The sequence below is a fragment of the Hirundo rustica genome, chromosome 1 (genome assembly GCF_015227805.2).
Source record: "Hirundo rustica isolate bHirRus1 chromosome 1, bHirRus1.pri.v3, whole genome shotgun sequence".
NCBI classification, from domain to species: Eukaryota; Metazoa; Chordata; class Aves; order Passeriformes; family Hirundinidae; genus Hirundo; species Hirundo rustica.
Genome location: NC_053450.1, coordinates 11333013 through 11346874, shown reverse-complemented (window position 1 = coordinate 11346874; position 13862 = coordinate 11333013). Strand labels below are relative to the sequence as shown.

Genomic DNA, 13862 nt, shown 5'->3' with positions numbered 1-13862 from the left:
GATTGTTTCACTGTCTTTGATACAGAGGCAGGTAAAGACCAGGACTCCGCTGTGTTTGGGCCAGGGTATGTTCACAGAGATCTCAGAGAGTCTCAGAGAATCTCTGAAAGTTTCTCAGAAAGCCTTGAAGGGTTTTTAGTTTCATTAGCAAAAGGTGAAAGGAATGGAATTGTCAGTACTACGGTCATACAGATAGGAAGTTATCACATGATCTGGTTTCACTAATTTAGTTAATAATGTCTAGTTTCTACATGGCACCCGTGGCTTTTCTAGTGAGTAGTAATGTATGGAAAAGGTAGTTCCTGGAAGAAGACTGTCCATTGTACCATTGCTCTGCAAGCATGGTTTGATTTCAGAGTATGTATAGATACACATGGAGTCTGCTTCTGCCCTAGTTGTTGCACAGCAGTTCTGGAAACACAAACTTCAGAAAACATAGGCTGAAGTTGCACCTGGAACATAGTCTTTCACAGCAGCAAGAACAGGAGATTCCACCCTTACAGCCTTTCCTTGCTGTTACAGCACTCAGTTACAAAACGCTGTGAAATTTCTTGCCAGCCTTGCCAGTCTGGAGGCACATGGACTGAGGAGCAGGGTACATGTTTACATCCACCTAAAAAAGCCCTGTTGGCAGCTCAAGGCGGGCATTCCATATGGCCTGAAGGCTGATTTACACCTCTTTACACACTAAATCTTAACTGTTAAATTCCTTAAGTCTGAAAACATTTCCTATAGAAAATGAAGCAGTCATGACAAACTTACCTTCTACTTTCTCTTTCAATAAAGTGAGGAAGGGGAAAAGGAAGGGGAAAAGGAAGGGGGAAAGGAAAAGGAAAAGGAAAAGGAAAAGGAAAAGGAAAAGGAAAAGGAAAAGGAAAAGGAAAAGGAAAAGGAAAAGGAAAAGGAAAAGGAAAAGGAAAAGGAAAAGGAGAAGGAAAAGGAAAAGGAAAAGTCAGGGCAGCTGTTGAATGGTTACCTCAGCTTTTGCCACTCAAATGCTAATTGAGTCTGCAATGCAGAGCCATCATGTCCAGCTGAGCAAAGGGGACATTATCGGATTGTTTCAGGTCTTATGGGAAGCTTTGCCCAGTTAGGAAACAAGGTGTTTGAGACCTGGATGGTGTAAGCTGCTTGCAGCCTGACAGAGAAGCTCTTTGGAGAGGTAAGCAGAGTTTGTTGCCTGACAGGATGTTGGTGAACAAAACTGATCATCCACTGGTGTGTACTTGGGTGCCCAGAACTCTCTCCATGACAGAGCTTCCAGTTCTGCATATCTGGTTGCAATTTCTAGGACAAAGTAGTGAAACCATTCTGTGCAGGTTGTGAATCATTTCTGAATTCAGCCCTGCAAGAAAGAATTAAAAAAAAAAAAAAAAAAAAAAAAAAAAAAAAAAAAAAAAAAAAAAAAAAAAATTAGCAGATTGTGAGTAACCCTTCCACTGAAAGGGCTCATTCACTGCTCCTGGTGTTTAGGATTTCATCTAGGAACAAGGTGCTTTAAAACCTCACTTTGGTAAAAGTGTTTTGGAATGGCTGTGCTGTGTGGGGTGTCCCAGGGGACCACCCCATTCTGCTGTCAGCCCAGTCTGCCTGGACTGGGTGTGCTGTTATGTGCTATTATCTATGTTCCAATTCCTTCCTTAGTGTAGCTCATGCTTTTTAATGAGAAAGTTATTAAACTTTTTAAGGGAAGTAGATAGGTAAAGCAGCAGTAACTGCCTGTCACATAGGAACATCATTACCTAAAACTGGGAAAGACAAGGTAGATAAGAAAAATGAGAAAAGAAATTGAAGAAGAGTATCTCTAGTAAAAGCCTGCACAAATTGCAAAATTCAGAAGGATGAATGAAAAAAAAACCAAAACAACCCAAAAAAAACCCATTAATTTTCTGCTCCAGTGGAGAACAGGAAATTTTGCATATGCTTTTTAAAGATACAGGAGCATATGAGATACCTGATTTAATTACCATTTCTCCTCTGAGCAGAGCTGTGCTCAATCACTCAAGTCAAACAAGACTGTGATGGATGCTGGTGAAGGGCAGGGCAGCTTCTGGACAGCTAGGCTGGAATCTTTCTGAACAGAAGAAGAGCAAATAAGCCTGACCTGAAGAGGCAGCTATCTCCCTAAATTCCATTGAAAGAAACAAAAAGATAAAGAATTTTGACCCTGGTTGCTTGAGTTAAGCTGCCTATTGTGGTTTAATTTCTCTGCATTTTTCACTCCAGCAAAATTACTGATACCTCACATGCTACGGGTACTTCTTCACTGCAGGGAACTTAATTATGTATTTTGGGAGTAATGAATCCTCCTGCTGGGGTTCAAATGTTTAATTCCAAAGGTGTCCTTAATGAGGTGTTCACTTCACAGTAATGTAGCGTCCTCTTTAAAGGCCAGCTCCCATCAGACATGGTTAAAAACAATGTCAAAATGGCCTTTGAAAAGTGCAGAACAAAAGTTGTCTTGTGCCTCTGTAATTCGTTCTCAGCAAGGACTGAAGTATGTCCAAAAGGAAATGTCAAGAAAGTAGCTGTATTTACTAGACTGGAGGCAAGAGCTGTGACTAATATGAGGTTCATTAACTAAGAATAACAGATGTTAAGCCTTTGAACTGATGAGGTTGGAAGAGTAGAAGGGGGAATCACAATACAGAGCCTTGTACATTGAGCTGCAATAGTGAGAAGTTAGGAAATCTATGGGTGGAAAAAGAAATTATTTCTTTATTAAAATGAAGTGAGTGCAAATACAAGAATACTTTAGGCCTATTTTTCCAGAGTGGTTGCTAAGACTGTCTGAAATCTGAACTTTTTCAAGGTGTCTTGGTGGGTGTGATAAGCCTGATGGTCTTTTAGCTTGGAGTTGTTGCTCATGAGCAGCACATGGCTTCCACAACCTACTGTCTCCTGCAGATCTCTGCAGAGTGAGAGGAGTTAATGTTTGCACTGAGATAAATCTTTGTTCTTGTTCAGTGTTTGCCAGATTGACTAACGAGGCCCCACATTTGCTACCAGCAAGAAGCAAACTTGAATGCAAATATAACAAGGGGACACAGCCTCAAATGTGGCCAGGGGAGGCTTTAGATTGGATATTTAAAAAAAAGGTTTTCACTGCAAGGGTTATCAAGCAATGAAACAGGCTGCCCAGGAAAGTGGCTGAGTCACCATCCCTGGAGGTGTTTAAAAGATGTGCAGATGTGGCACTCAGGGATATGGTTTAGTGGTGGATTTGGAAGTCTCAGGTTAATGGTTGGATTTGACACTCTTAGAGGGCTTTTCCAACCTAACTGGTTCTATAAATTCAGAATGTCTGTTTACAATGTAAAAGGTAGAGACTGAAAGAAAAACAGCAGGATGGAGCCTTCAACCGTGGTGCCTCAGGCCCACAGGTATGTCTAATCCCCTCAGGAAATCCTTCCAAGGTTTAAATTAAATTCAGCTAATTATATTTAAAGACTTTTCTTGAAAGGAAAGAAAATCAATAAGTCCTTTGAAGGTTGTTTTAGCTGCTTCTGAGGGGTGTGATTATTATTTAAGGTAAGATCAAGTTTATAATGCCTTGTGCTATTCTTTAATAATTTCTAACTGCCCAAAGTCATGGGAAGTCCTTCACAGTTCAGCAGGTGAGGGGTTAAGATCCCTGTAGAGGGAGTAAAGAACTCTAAGATGTGCAGGAACAAAAGAAAGGACCTCTTTTTGTGTAACAACTGCATTATTTATTTTGTCTGCCTGTGCTGGTATTTAGTAGATCTGTTACCCAGCTCTTGTGTATTGACATGAGAAAAGTTGAACATGACCACTAATTTGCATCTGTTCAGGATGTGGCTTCCTTGCTGTCATGACTCATGATGCATAAGGATGCTAGATGTGTCAATAAAAATCATTGGGTTTTTGCAGAAGGAACAGGTTTTGGAAGAACTGAGGCTGTATGTGCCAGGGTAAATGGCCAGTGTTTGCAGAGATACAATGCTGTGGTGCTGCTGTTCCTGAAGCCTTCTCAGAGTTTGGAGTTTTAGATCATTTATGGCAGAACTGTGCACAATTCAAAAGTTCAAATTATAGATTGCTCAGAGTGCATATCAGTATACCTGTTATCACTTCTGCATCTAGGGAAATAATTTTTTTAAATTAAAATGCTGAAAAATATGGAAGCAACTGTGTCAAACCAGTTTCTGCCTCCCAAGAAGGGCCAAAGATGGATAACTGGAAATATAATTTGTGAAACAAGTATGAGCAAGGCCCTCAGCATTTTCACACACTTAGAAATGAGCTGGATGGATATCAGATCCTCTGTCCACAGACTCCATAAATGTGCCTGAAATCTCTTTGAATTCTCTAATTCAATGACCCTCTTTGCAATGTGTGATTTATATGTCTCACTGAAGAACACCTCATCTGTTCACACCCTCATTTGTTTTAAACCTGTTGCCTGATAATGTCATTGAGCACGGTGGTTTTGTGGTCTGGGGAGTGAAACTGAGACACTCCTTTTCTATCCATCTTTCCATGTCACTCATTATTTTTTAGCTCACTTCCAAAGAACACTTCAGGTGTGCTTAAACAATACAGTAAACCCAGGTGCCTCTCGAAGACATGGTGATCACATGAGATTGTGATAATTGGGAATGAACTCACTTTCCTGTTCAAGTGTGCTCCAAGAAAGGATTTGTATTTTCACTATCAGGCTTTGTGCTGGATTAGATATAATTTTGGTAAAAGCTTGCACTGTGTGCTTTGATCATTCATACAGAAACATGATAATCCATACCTGATTCAAATCCATGCCAGGTGACCCAGCCATGCACAGATTGGGTATTTATGATCGGGGAATGACTAGAACAGGGGAAACATCCTGTGAGGTCAGATCCCATATTCATCTGGCCCTGTGCTCTTCTCTAGCAGTGGCAAAAGGATGGGATATTCAGGGAGAGCACATGAGCCTGGGCACTTTCTGTGGTCCGTTCTCCTTATCATCCAGAAAATTTTTATCAAGAGTTTTAATGGATACATCCCCATCCAGTCCTTTTAGTATTTTCAGTCTTGTTTCATCAAGTGAATCTTTATTCTAGTGTTTTGTGTTAAGCTGAGTAAGAAGCAGTTCTGCTTTCACCTTATTTGCCAGTTTAAATTTATAAAATTTCATCCTATTCCCACTTAGTCATCTCCTCTCCAAATTAAGAGTTACAGCTGTTTCATTCTGTTGTAAACTGGCTTTTCCCACCCTTTTTCTGTGTCCTTTCTAACCCTGTTGCCTTATTTGAGGTTTGGAGGCCAAAGCTGCACACAAAATATGAGATGTTAAATTGATTTATCCTGTGTAATGACCTTGTATAGGTTCACCAGTGCTTTAGAGGCAAACTGACACTCGCTCCTTTCTCTCTGACACCCATCCTGACAACACCCAAGAGTGTGGATGTTTTCATCTGATGCTGCACACTCAGCTGCTGACTCGGGGACCACCAGGGATGATTCCAGGACCATCTTCTAGTGTTTGGTTGCCAGTTCAGCACCTCTCAGGCAGGCTTCATTATTTTTACCTCAGTGCACCATCTGAAAAACACAAGCTATTATCTCTTTGTCAGGCTGAATCTGCCAGGATCCTCTTTTGATCACACTTCACAGTGCTTTCTCTGCATTGCTGAGTTTAAGGTTCCTTTTGAGATGAGGTGACAAAACAGCAAGCTTTAGCCAAAATGCAGTAATTTAGTGGCATAATATGTTCCCTGTCATATTTTTATTTAATTTCTTATGCTTTCTAATGGCTGATTACAGGTTTTGACTGTTGCAGTGGAAGAAACAGAAATTTTATACAGAATTATCCCCCAAATTCAGCAGAATTTCTCCTGAATACGTATTTTAGAGCCTGTCTGTGAATGCACAGAGCCAGGGTGTAACTAATCCTGACCACTGTATTGTCAACTTGCAATTTTGTTTTCTTATCTGTGAGATATTAATAGTTGAAGCAAGACATGTGAAGTCACTGTATCACATAGATATGAAAAACCCCAGATTCAGAACTGATACCTGTGTGTGTTCCACATCAGTTTTTTAAATTGCAGCTTGTCATACAGGATTCTGTATTCACATTCTTGAAGAGCTGAAGCTTTCCTATTACAAATCCTTGGACCTGTCAAAACAGCAGAACCAGGGGGAAATCAGGATAAGTGTAAACAAGTTAAGGCAGCTCGTAAAAGCTCCAAGCTTTGAAAGAACCACAGCAGAAATAATGGATTTGGGGATAAAGGAAGGTTCTTTGCTGAAGCAGAATGAAGGGTCTGACAGTATACTGAATGAAGCAAAACACTTCACTTCACCTACTCTGCACTGGGAAAGAGAGTAAATTGAATTAATAAATTGGCAAAGTCTTCCCTTAACTTCTGTAATCCTGAGAAAAGAAGGCATGAAATAAGTACATCAGTAACCACTCATTAAGATCTTTTCTTTTCCATATGCCCAAGATCACAGAACTTATTTTATTCAGCCCTCCTTGATAATTAAATGTAGTGCAATGAAGTTCATCTCTGGGACTTCATTTATTATCACAAATGACATACTGTCTTAATAAAAAGTGGTTCTGAATTAACCAACTGTGCTTATGTGACTATTTTAGATGTATTAGACTTTTCATTTTGAAGCCACATCTTTGTATTGTGATTATATTCTATTCTTTGGAAAAAGGGATTTAAGTTATGAGAATTTCCTTGACTAGCACATATTTTAGAAGTGATAAAATGAGCCAAGAGTCATTCCTACATTTTGGATTTTTTTTTTTGTTTTTAATTTGAAAGGAAGAAACGTTTTTATAACTTAGAGAATTATGTTTCTTTTGCTTGTGTTTATTTCATGAAAATTAGAGCTACTCATGTGTAGATAATTATTCACCTTGTGCAGTACTGTTTGATCTACTGAAAGACTCTTGAATATGAACTTACATTGAAAGAAGCGGAATTTTAAGGAGCTGAATAAAAACCCACCAAGACATCTTACAAAATGCAAATAACAAAAATCCAAATATAAAACCTCACCTATCAAGCTTTATTTTCATGTGTAGGAAGGCAGAAGGTTTTTTTTTTCCCCTTTCTTCAGTTTCTACTTCCTCAGCCAAGACAATCATTGTACCCATAGCTTACAATCTTGAGGCGCTGGAGCTGGCTCAGAGCTGAGGTGCACAAGCCTTTGATCATCCCTGAACTAAATCATTTTGACGGTCCCAAAAGGTTTGCTGAGACTGCTGCTTCCAGGGAGGAAGGGACTTGGGGGTAAAAGCAGGGCAGCTGCTCCAGTGAGGGATTTCTGCTGCCAGGAGCACTCTGGCAGCTCACTCAGCCTGTCCATGTGGGAACTGGTTGGTCTCAGGAGATGTGCTGGATAAAACTTTGTATTTTTGTCTGTCCTCTGTGTTTGCAGATCTCACTCCCTGGTTTCATGCCTCTGTGCCCACCAGGAGGGCAGCTCACACACCACCACAAGGGAAGGGCATCTCAAGGCTACCAAAATGGAACTTGCAATTATCTTGGTCTAATGTAGCTAAGCCCAAGTCTGGGGTTTGCTTGACCAAGTTCTAGAAAACTGCACAGAGAGTAGGAAGGGAACAGAAGAACAGAAGGTCCCTCCTCGAGCTACACATGCCTGTGTTTAGATGGCTCAGTTTATTCTTCTGACTTTATAAGGGATGGAGAAGTGTCTTCTGCCATCCTAGAGTGAGGTAGATAACCTGCACCCTACAAGTGCCTGTTTGTCTCTGGATGGCTTGTAACCATTCCCACAGCAGGAAGCCAGTCTCCTCTTAAATCAACTCTTCAAGCACACAGACTTCTGAAAAGATTTTACTGGGAGAAAATACTGATTTTAAATGATGTGGAGGAAGTCTGAGGTTCAGTATTAGTGAGGTCATTTGAACTCTCATGCTGACAGCTCTGAAATGGATTTTTTTTTTTTTTTTTTGTCAACTTTCCTTTAAATTAGACCACAAATTGCAATTATTGGATATCTAAGAGAACATTATGTGGTGAAAGAAGTGATCACAAAGCCTCTGTGATGACTGGACAGCTTAGATGAAAAGAAAGAGCATGAAAGCAATTTTTTGAAAGCTAGACATTGCAATGGATGAACCCCGACAAGAGGAGAATGAAATTTGTGAGTCTTTTTTTCAAGGTATGAAAATTAATTCAGAGACCCAGTGAACCTGTAGCAGGGATAACAGGAAATGAACACTTGTGTTCACAGAGATGCAAATCCAACATTGTCTGAGCATAGCCAAATGCTGTGGTATGGCTGATGTCCCACTCTTATTTACTGTTTATGTTGGGGAAACCTCAGAGAATCACAGTCATAAACTAAGATCCACATTGTACTGTGCATAACAAGAAAAGAAAAAGTTCTCCTAACTTCAGATTTTTTACAATCCCCATGTGAAAGGCGCTGGGACACTCGGTCCTCTTTGAGCTAAGTAATGTTCTTGATTAGCTGAGATGGCTGATTTTTAATTGCTTCGAATCAAAACACTTAAACCAGGAAACCTCTTGGTTGCCTGTAAGAATTCTTTCATCTGCCTTCTCTTTGGACATGAAATTGCTTTGTTCTATCTCAAATTAACTTGTAGGATCCAGGAAGGAGCAAAACCTCTATTTGTGCATCATGTAGCATGTGGGGGTTAAATCTGCACTGAAGTTTGTGATTAATACCTCAACACTAACAACCTCCAACCTCCCCACAGGTCCATGACAGGTGAATGAGTTGTTCTGCACCCCAACTCTCTCCTGATTTCCCATATTTTTTGCCTCACTACTAGCCAGGAGGTCCTGTGGGGAACAGAGCAGACATTTCCTGATGATATCTTTGGGGTTCACCTAGAGGTGGCACACAGTTTTATGCCGGGCTTAGGGATACAGATGGATATGGATAGCTTTGGGGTCCTTGTCAAATCTGGTATAACTGCACAGATAGTCCAGACTTTCTCATGTTAAAATTTACACCAACTTGGGGAAGAAGGGATAGAATATTTTTCAAGTTTTCAGCAGTTGATTGAATTTATGTCAAAACTGCAGCAAAAAACATTCTGTGGAAATTTGAAGAAAGTTTAATTTTTTTATTCCTTCCATGAAAACAGTCTACCACAAAAATCATACCCACAGAGCACTTTCAAGAAGCCAAACTGGTTATATTAAGCAGTGTGGATGTTATCCATGTGCACAGTATTAACATGTGCACAGACACTGGCTGACAAGTGGTTTACATATCAAAGTGATGGAGCCCGTTGTGAAGGATTAATTCATTCAGTTCCCTGGAGACTTAATTTACTTAGTTTAGACCCTTACAGCAAAGATTCTCTCTGGCAAATCCCATGTACAGGGAACACATCCTGCCCTCTTGCTGGACAAACCCACACTCTTCTTTCCCATAGCTGAGCCTTGAAGGTGACCCCTGCTTGCTGCCTCCCTGGTGCTGTTGAGGGACACATCTCTGCATGGTTATCTAAGGTAACCTCTGGGGTCAGGGAGCAGGAGAGCACCTGGTCAGGGGTGCAGATGCAGCCTGATGCTGTTTTGTGCCCAAACCTCCGACAGACTAAAAACCTGAGACTGAAATCTGGTTTACTTCAAAGACAGATTTTGCTCTTGGCACCATGCAGTTATCCAAAGATTGGCTAGTTCTCCTTCTGTTACCCTGTGGCACCTTCTGCTGTTCTGTCTTTAAGCAGTTTCAAGTGTTATGTAAACATAAGGATCATGGAAGACAGCCCAGTTAACACATCAGGCTTTATTAATGGCCATTTCCTCCAGTCACCCTCTGACTCTTGCTTGGTTCGAGGCATGTGTCTGTCTGGGTGCTGCATTTCTACTTGTACGGATCAGGTTTTAGCATTCTTTGGCATGAAGAAGCTGTGCATTTTCTGCTATTGTACACTATATTGCTGACATTCCTTTTGGGCTGGCCAGTAAACTTAATTTGCTTGCTCTGGATACAACCTTTAAATATTACCAACTTCCCTTTCCAGTTTGCAGTATCTTTTCCTCCACAGCTAGAGTTTGCAGATGATTTCAGATGTTTGAGCACTGGTCACTGTCAGATTTACTCAGCTTGTAGGTGCCTGCTTGTTTTGGCTTGTTCAACTGTATGCTTCTCCAGGTAAACTTTTATACCTACAATAATTTAGGCAAACAAATCTAATGACAGGAGGAAGAAAATTTGCTGAATGCTTTTCAGTGCATGCTTGTGGCCAACAAAGGACCTGAAAAATGCTATTATATTAAATCCTTTGTGTTTGGCTCTCACCACTTGGTTGGTTTTCCAGTACAGGTAATAGCACAAAATTCTCATGCAGCATAGATTGTTTCTCCCTCTGAAACATGTGACATATTTATTTTCTTGGAAGAAGTGATGCTGAAGGCAGAAGCATCTCTCTAACACAGCTTGAGGAGTAACCCTTGTTCAGACTTGTTCATTCCTTTGCTGCTGAAGGGGAGAGAACTATTTAAATTATATGCCATGGATACCATGGGTTTCCTGTGTGTCATGACCAAGGTATTTACATAAAATACTTTATTTCGCTTCAGTGGAAAACTGCTTTTGTTCTGGATTCTCTATTCTGCCTTTTATCTCTGGTCTTGTCACAAGCAGAAGGAATGAGCTACATGTGTGGGAAGTCAGTAGATTGGAAACTTATCTTGGATTTCCTTTCTTTGCATCTTGCCATCTTGGTTTGAATAGAAGTTTTGGCTCTTGTCACATTGTGTTTGCCTGTACGTGGCTAAATTTGAAGAAGAAACTAAATTAGGTGAAGTAAAAAGTCAGAGATTTCTCTTGTTTGACGTTGAAAAAAGGAAATTCAGAGCATAATGCTTGGAAATCAAAGCTCCCTCTTAACAACTCCTTGAGTTAAATTAGAGTCCAGTACGGGAAAAGGTTTGAAGATACTGCACTGATCAATTTTCTTTACTTTTTCAGAAAGGGGCTGTTTGCTGGCATGAAGCTGAAGAAGAAAAAAAAAGGCGAGAAAGGGCTGACTATTGCAAACAAAGATGCATTGGGTAAGGCCTCATAAATCAATATTGCATCAGGAATGAGCAGGTGGTGGGGGATTATATTAGATCTGATTTCATGTGAACTCATTTGAATTGTGTCTCAAGACTTAGTATTGATAAAACAGGCAGTAAACTCCTTATCACTCCCAAATAAACACAGAGCTAATTCTTTTTGCATTAACTGTTTCATGAAGTTCACATTCAGATTCTGTCTCATACTGCTCTACATGGTAAAGTCAACTAAAAATGTCAGCCTCCCTCTTACCATAGAGAGATGGCACATTTTTGAGGGTTTTTTCTGCTTTACAGGTAGATGATTTACTACAAGTGTGTGATTCATCCAGAAGTTCTGCTTCCTTTAGAAACCATAAGTACTCAACCTGCATAGGCTGTGATGGCTGGATGGGCTGGCTCAATAAAGCTGGCAGCTTTACTCAGTAGTGTGTGTGTGTGCCTGTTGTCAGTGCACATGGGGTGAGGAGAGTGGCTACAGCTATCACACAGATGTGGGAAATGGTTTTGCACAGGGGAGGAGCTGCTGCTGCTGTAATCAATGCTGCTCGATAGCGACCACGAGAGTATCTCTAACAGGGACACCCAAATAAATAAAGTATTCGGTTCATAATGATAAATTCACTGTTCTGCTCCAAGTTAGCTTTTTACTACTAGAAATCAGATGAGGGTTTTACTTCCTTGTGTGTTTTCTTCATCAGGTGATCATGATGAAGCCGCAAATTTTCTCCATAACACTCTTGGAAGACAGGAAGAGGTGGAGGAAGATCTAATAAACAGTGATACTCTGTCCAGTGCTTTTGGATCCTTAAGCCCAAATAAGAAAAGGTGCTCCTTCACGTATCTTACCTAACATCCCCCGAAACACCTTTTCCACCCTCCCTGAGAAGGGACATTACCCTTGAACAAAACATCTGACAGAAAATCCATTTGCTGACAGTAGTGATCCCTTCACTCCTACTCTCCCACACAACAGAGTGGAATGCTCAGTGTTATCACCAGATGCTATCCAGTGGAGGGAGAGATTGAAATGGTTTTGAGTGTGCCTCAACTGTGCTAAGGAACTCTGCTAAACAAAACAAGCCAAAGGGAACAGCGATCTCTATAGCCAAGAGCTTGTGTGGTTATGTTTTTCATACAGGAGAGGAATGCAGTCTGGGGAGGAATGGAGTCAGGTTTGATGGGATCAACAAGTGAAATCATTGCTGTGCATGATAGGTAGCTGCAGTGGTTTGTGTAGATGCAAAACATTTACCTATCAAAAAGTGTAAGAGAAAGAGAGAGTCTGCTGATGAAATCAAGCCTAATAGTTCACAACAAAGCTGTCTGCCATATATAATACTCATTTACTGTTGAGAAGTCTTTCCAATGTGTGTCCAAGTACCAGCTTTTGCCTAGAGATGTCTAATGACTACTTTTGTCATTTAAACAGGGCAAAGCTCGTGACCAGAATTCATGAAGAGGAGATGAAATCCCAGAACTACCAGGTGAGCAGGGGGTGACAGCCCTTATGTGCCTGTGAATTCCCCAGGCAGGCTGGACCTGAGCCCAGGAGTGTCCATGGTATCCTTGTGCCCCACAGATTGCCATCACCATCATCGAGGCCAGGCAGCTGGTGGGTGAGAACATCGATCCCGTGGTGATCATCGAGATAGGCGACGAGAAGAAGCAAACAACAGTAAAGGAAAGCACAAATGCCCCTTTCTACAATGAAGTAGGTGCTTTCTCTTAAGGAAGACACTTTCTTCAATGATTCTGGGTGGACTTTGCCATTTGGTAGCTTATAAGGGGATGAATTATGTTTGCAGCACTTCCACGTCTGAGCAGGGAGGTCTCTCGAGGAGACAAAGCACCAGCAGTATTTCCCTTGGGTTTTAGACATGTTTGCTCTTTCTCTTCTCAAGGCCTGTCCAACCTGTTCCCCACCCTCTCCAGCACATTCTGCCTTACCCCCACTGTTGTTGCAGTTTTTTAAATCATCCGTTTGGGAGCTTTGTCTATACTGCACCCCCCCACACACCTCCACTCCCTTTTCTTCTAGTTCATGCTTTCAGCCTTTCCTTGACATATGTTTGTTCCAATTGGTGACAGACAAGACCAAAACAACACCCAAAACCAACAAGTCCTTTGGTTTCCTTGTGCCTGCTGTCCCTTTTGATACCTTCTGATGCAGACTGAGGCTTATGGGCATTTGTGAAGCAGGTCTTGTGCAGCCATACAAGGAATAGATTAGGAAACAAGTCTGGGCCATGGCAGAAACATGTCAAGTGCAAAAGAAAGAATTTTTCTTTGTCCACCACTGCCCTCCCAGCACCCCCAGCATCTCACCAGGGCTCTGTGCAGTTACAAAAACTGCTGCACCATGCAGCTTACAGCACTGGCTACCTGTCCAGGGATGATTCTCATATGCTGTCCCCTCTTCCCGCAGTACTTCGTGTTTGATTTCGTTGGACCGCAGGTGTTGCTGTTTGACAAAATAATCAACATCTCTGTAAGTACCTAGGAAAGCTTAGTACGGTAAGTAAAGGTCATTGTTGTTTGTGTCACTTCAACTCTAAATGATTCTTAATGTAGTTAAAAGAAATAATTTTAGGTACCAAAAGTGCTAGAAAGTCAGCATGAGGTATAGGAAAGAGGACAGAGGAGAGGATAAGGAGGAGAGTCAGCCAGCAGAGATTTGAAGGAAAATACCCTAAAGGAATATTTAGTCTGCATTTTTAGGGACACTCATTGCTGGTGTGACAAACTTCAAGGTAGAATAAGAAAATTCAACTTAATTCCCTCTTTTCCTCACTGCCTTAATCCATCTTATTTTCAAGCTGCCACTTGAGT

The 13862-nt window shown here is 41.1% G+C and overlaps 1 protein-coding gene across 1 annotated transcript in view; it reads left to right on the top strand.

Annotated features, from left to right (window-relative positions):
• The first annotated feature begins 3348 nt into the window (after positions 1 to 3348).
• The window catches only part of FER1L6 (fer-1 like family member 6), a 66391-nt gene continuing 55877 nt past the window's right edge, over positions 3349 to 13862 (top strand). The window contains exons 1-6 of the mRNA XM_040075882.1: positions 3349 to 3383; positions 10942 to 11024; positions 11732 to 11858; positions 12463 to 12517; positions 12613 to 12744; positions 13459 to 13521. Coding sequence (XP_039931816.1) covers positions 3349 to 3383; positions 10942 to 11024; positions 11732 to 11858; positions 12463 to 12517; positions 12613 to 12744; positions 13459 to 13521 — 495 coding nt within the window. The remainder of the gene's footprint in view (positions 3384 to 10941; positions 11025 to 11731; positions 11859 to 12462; positions 12518 to 12612; positions 12745 to 13458; positions 13522 to 13862) is intronic.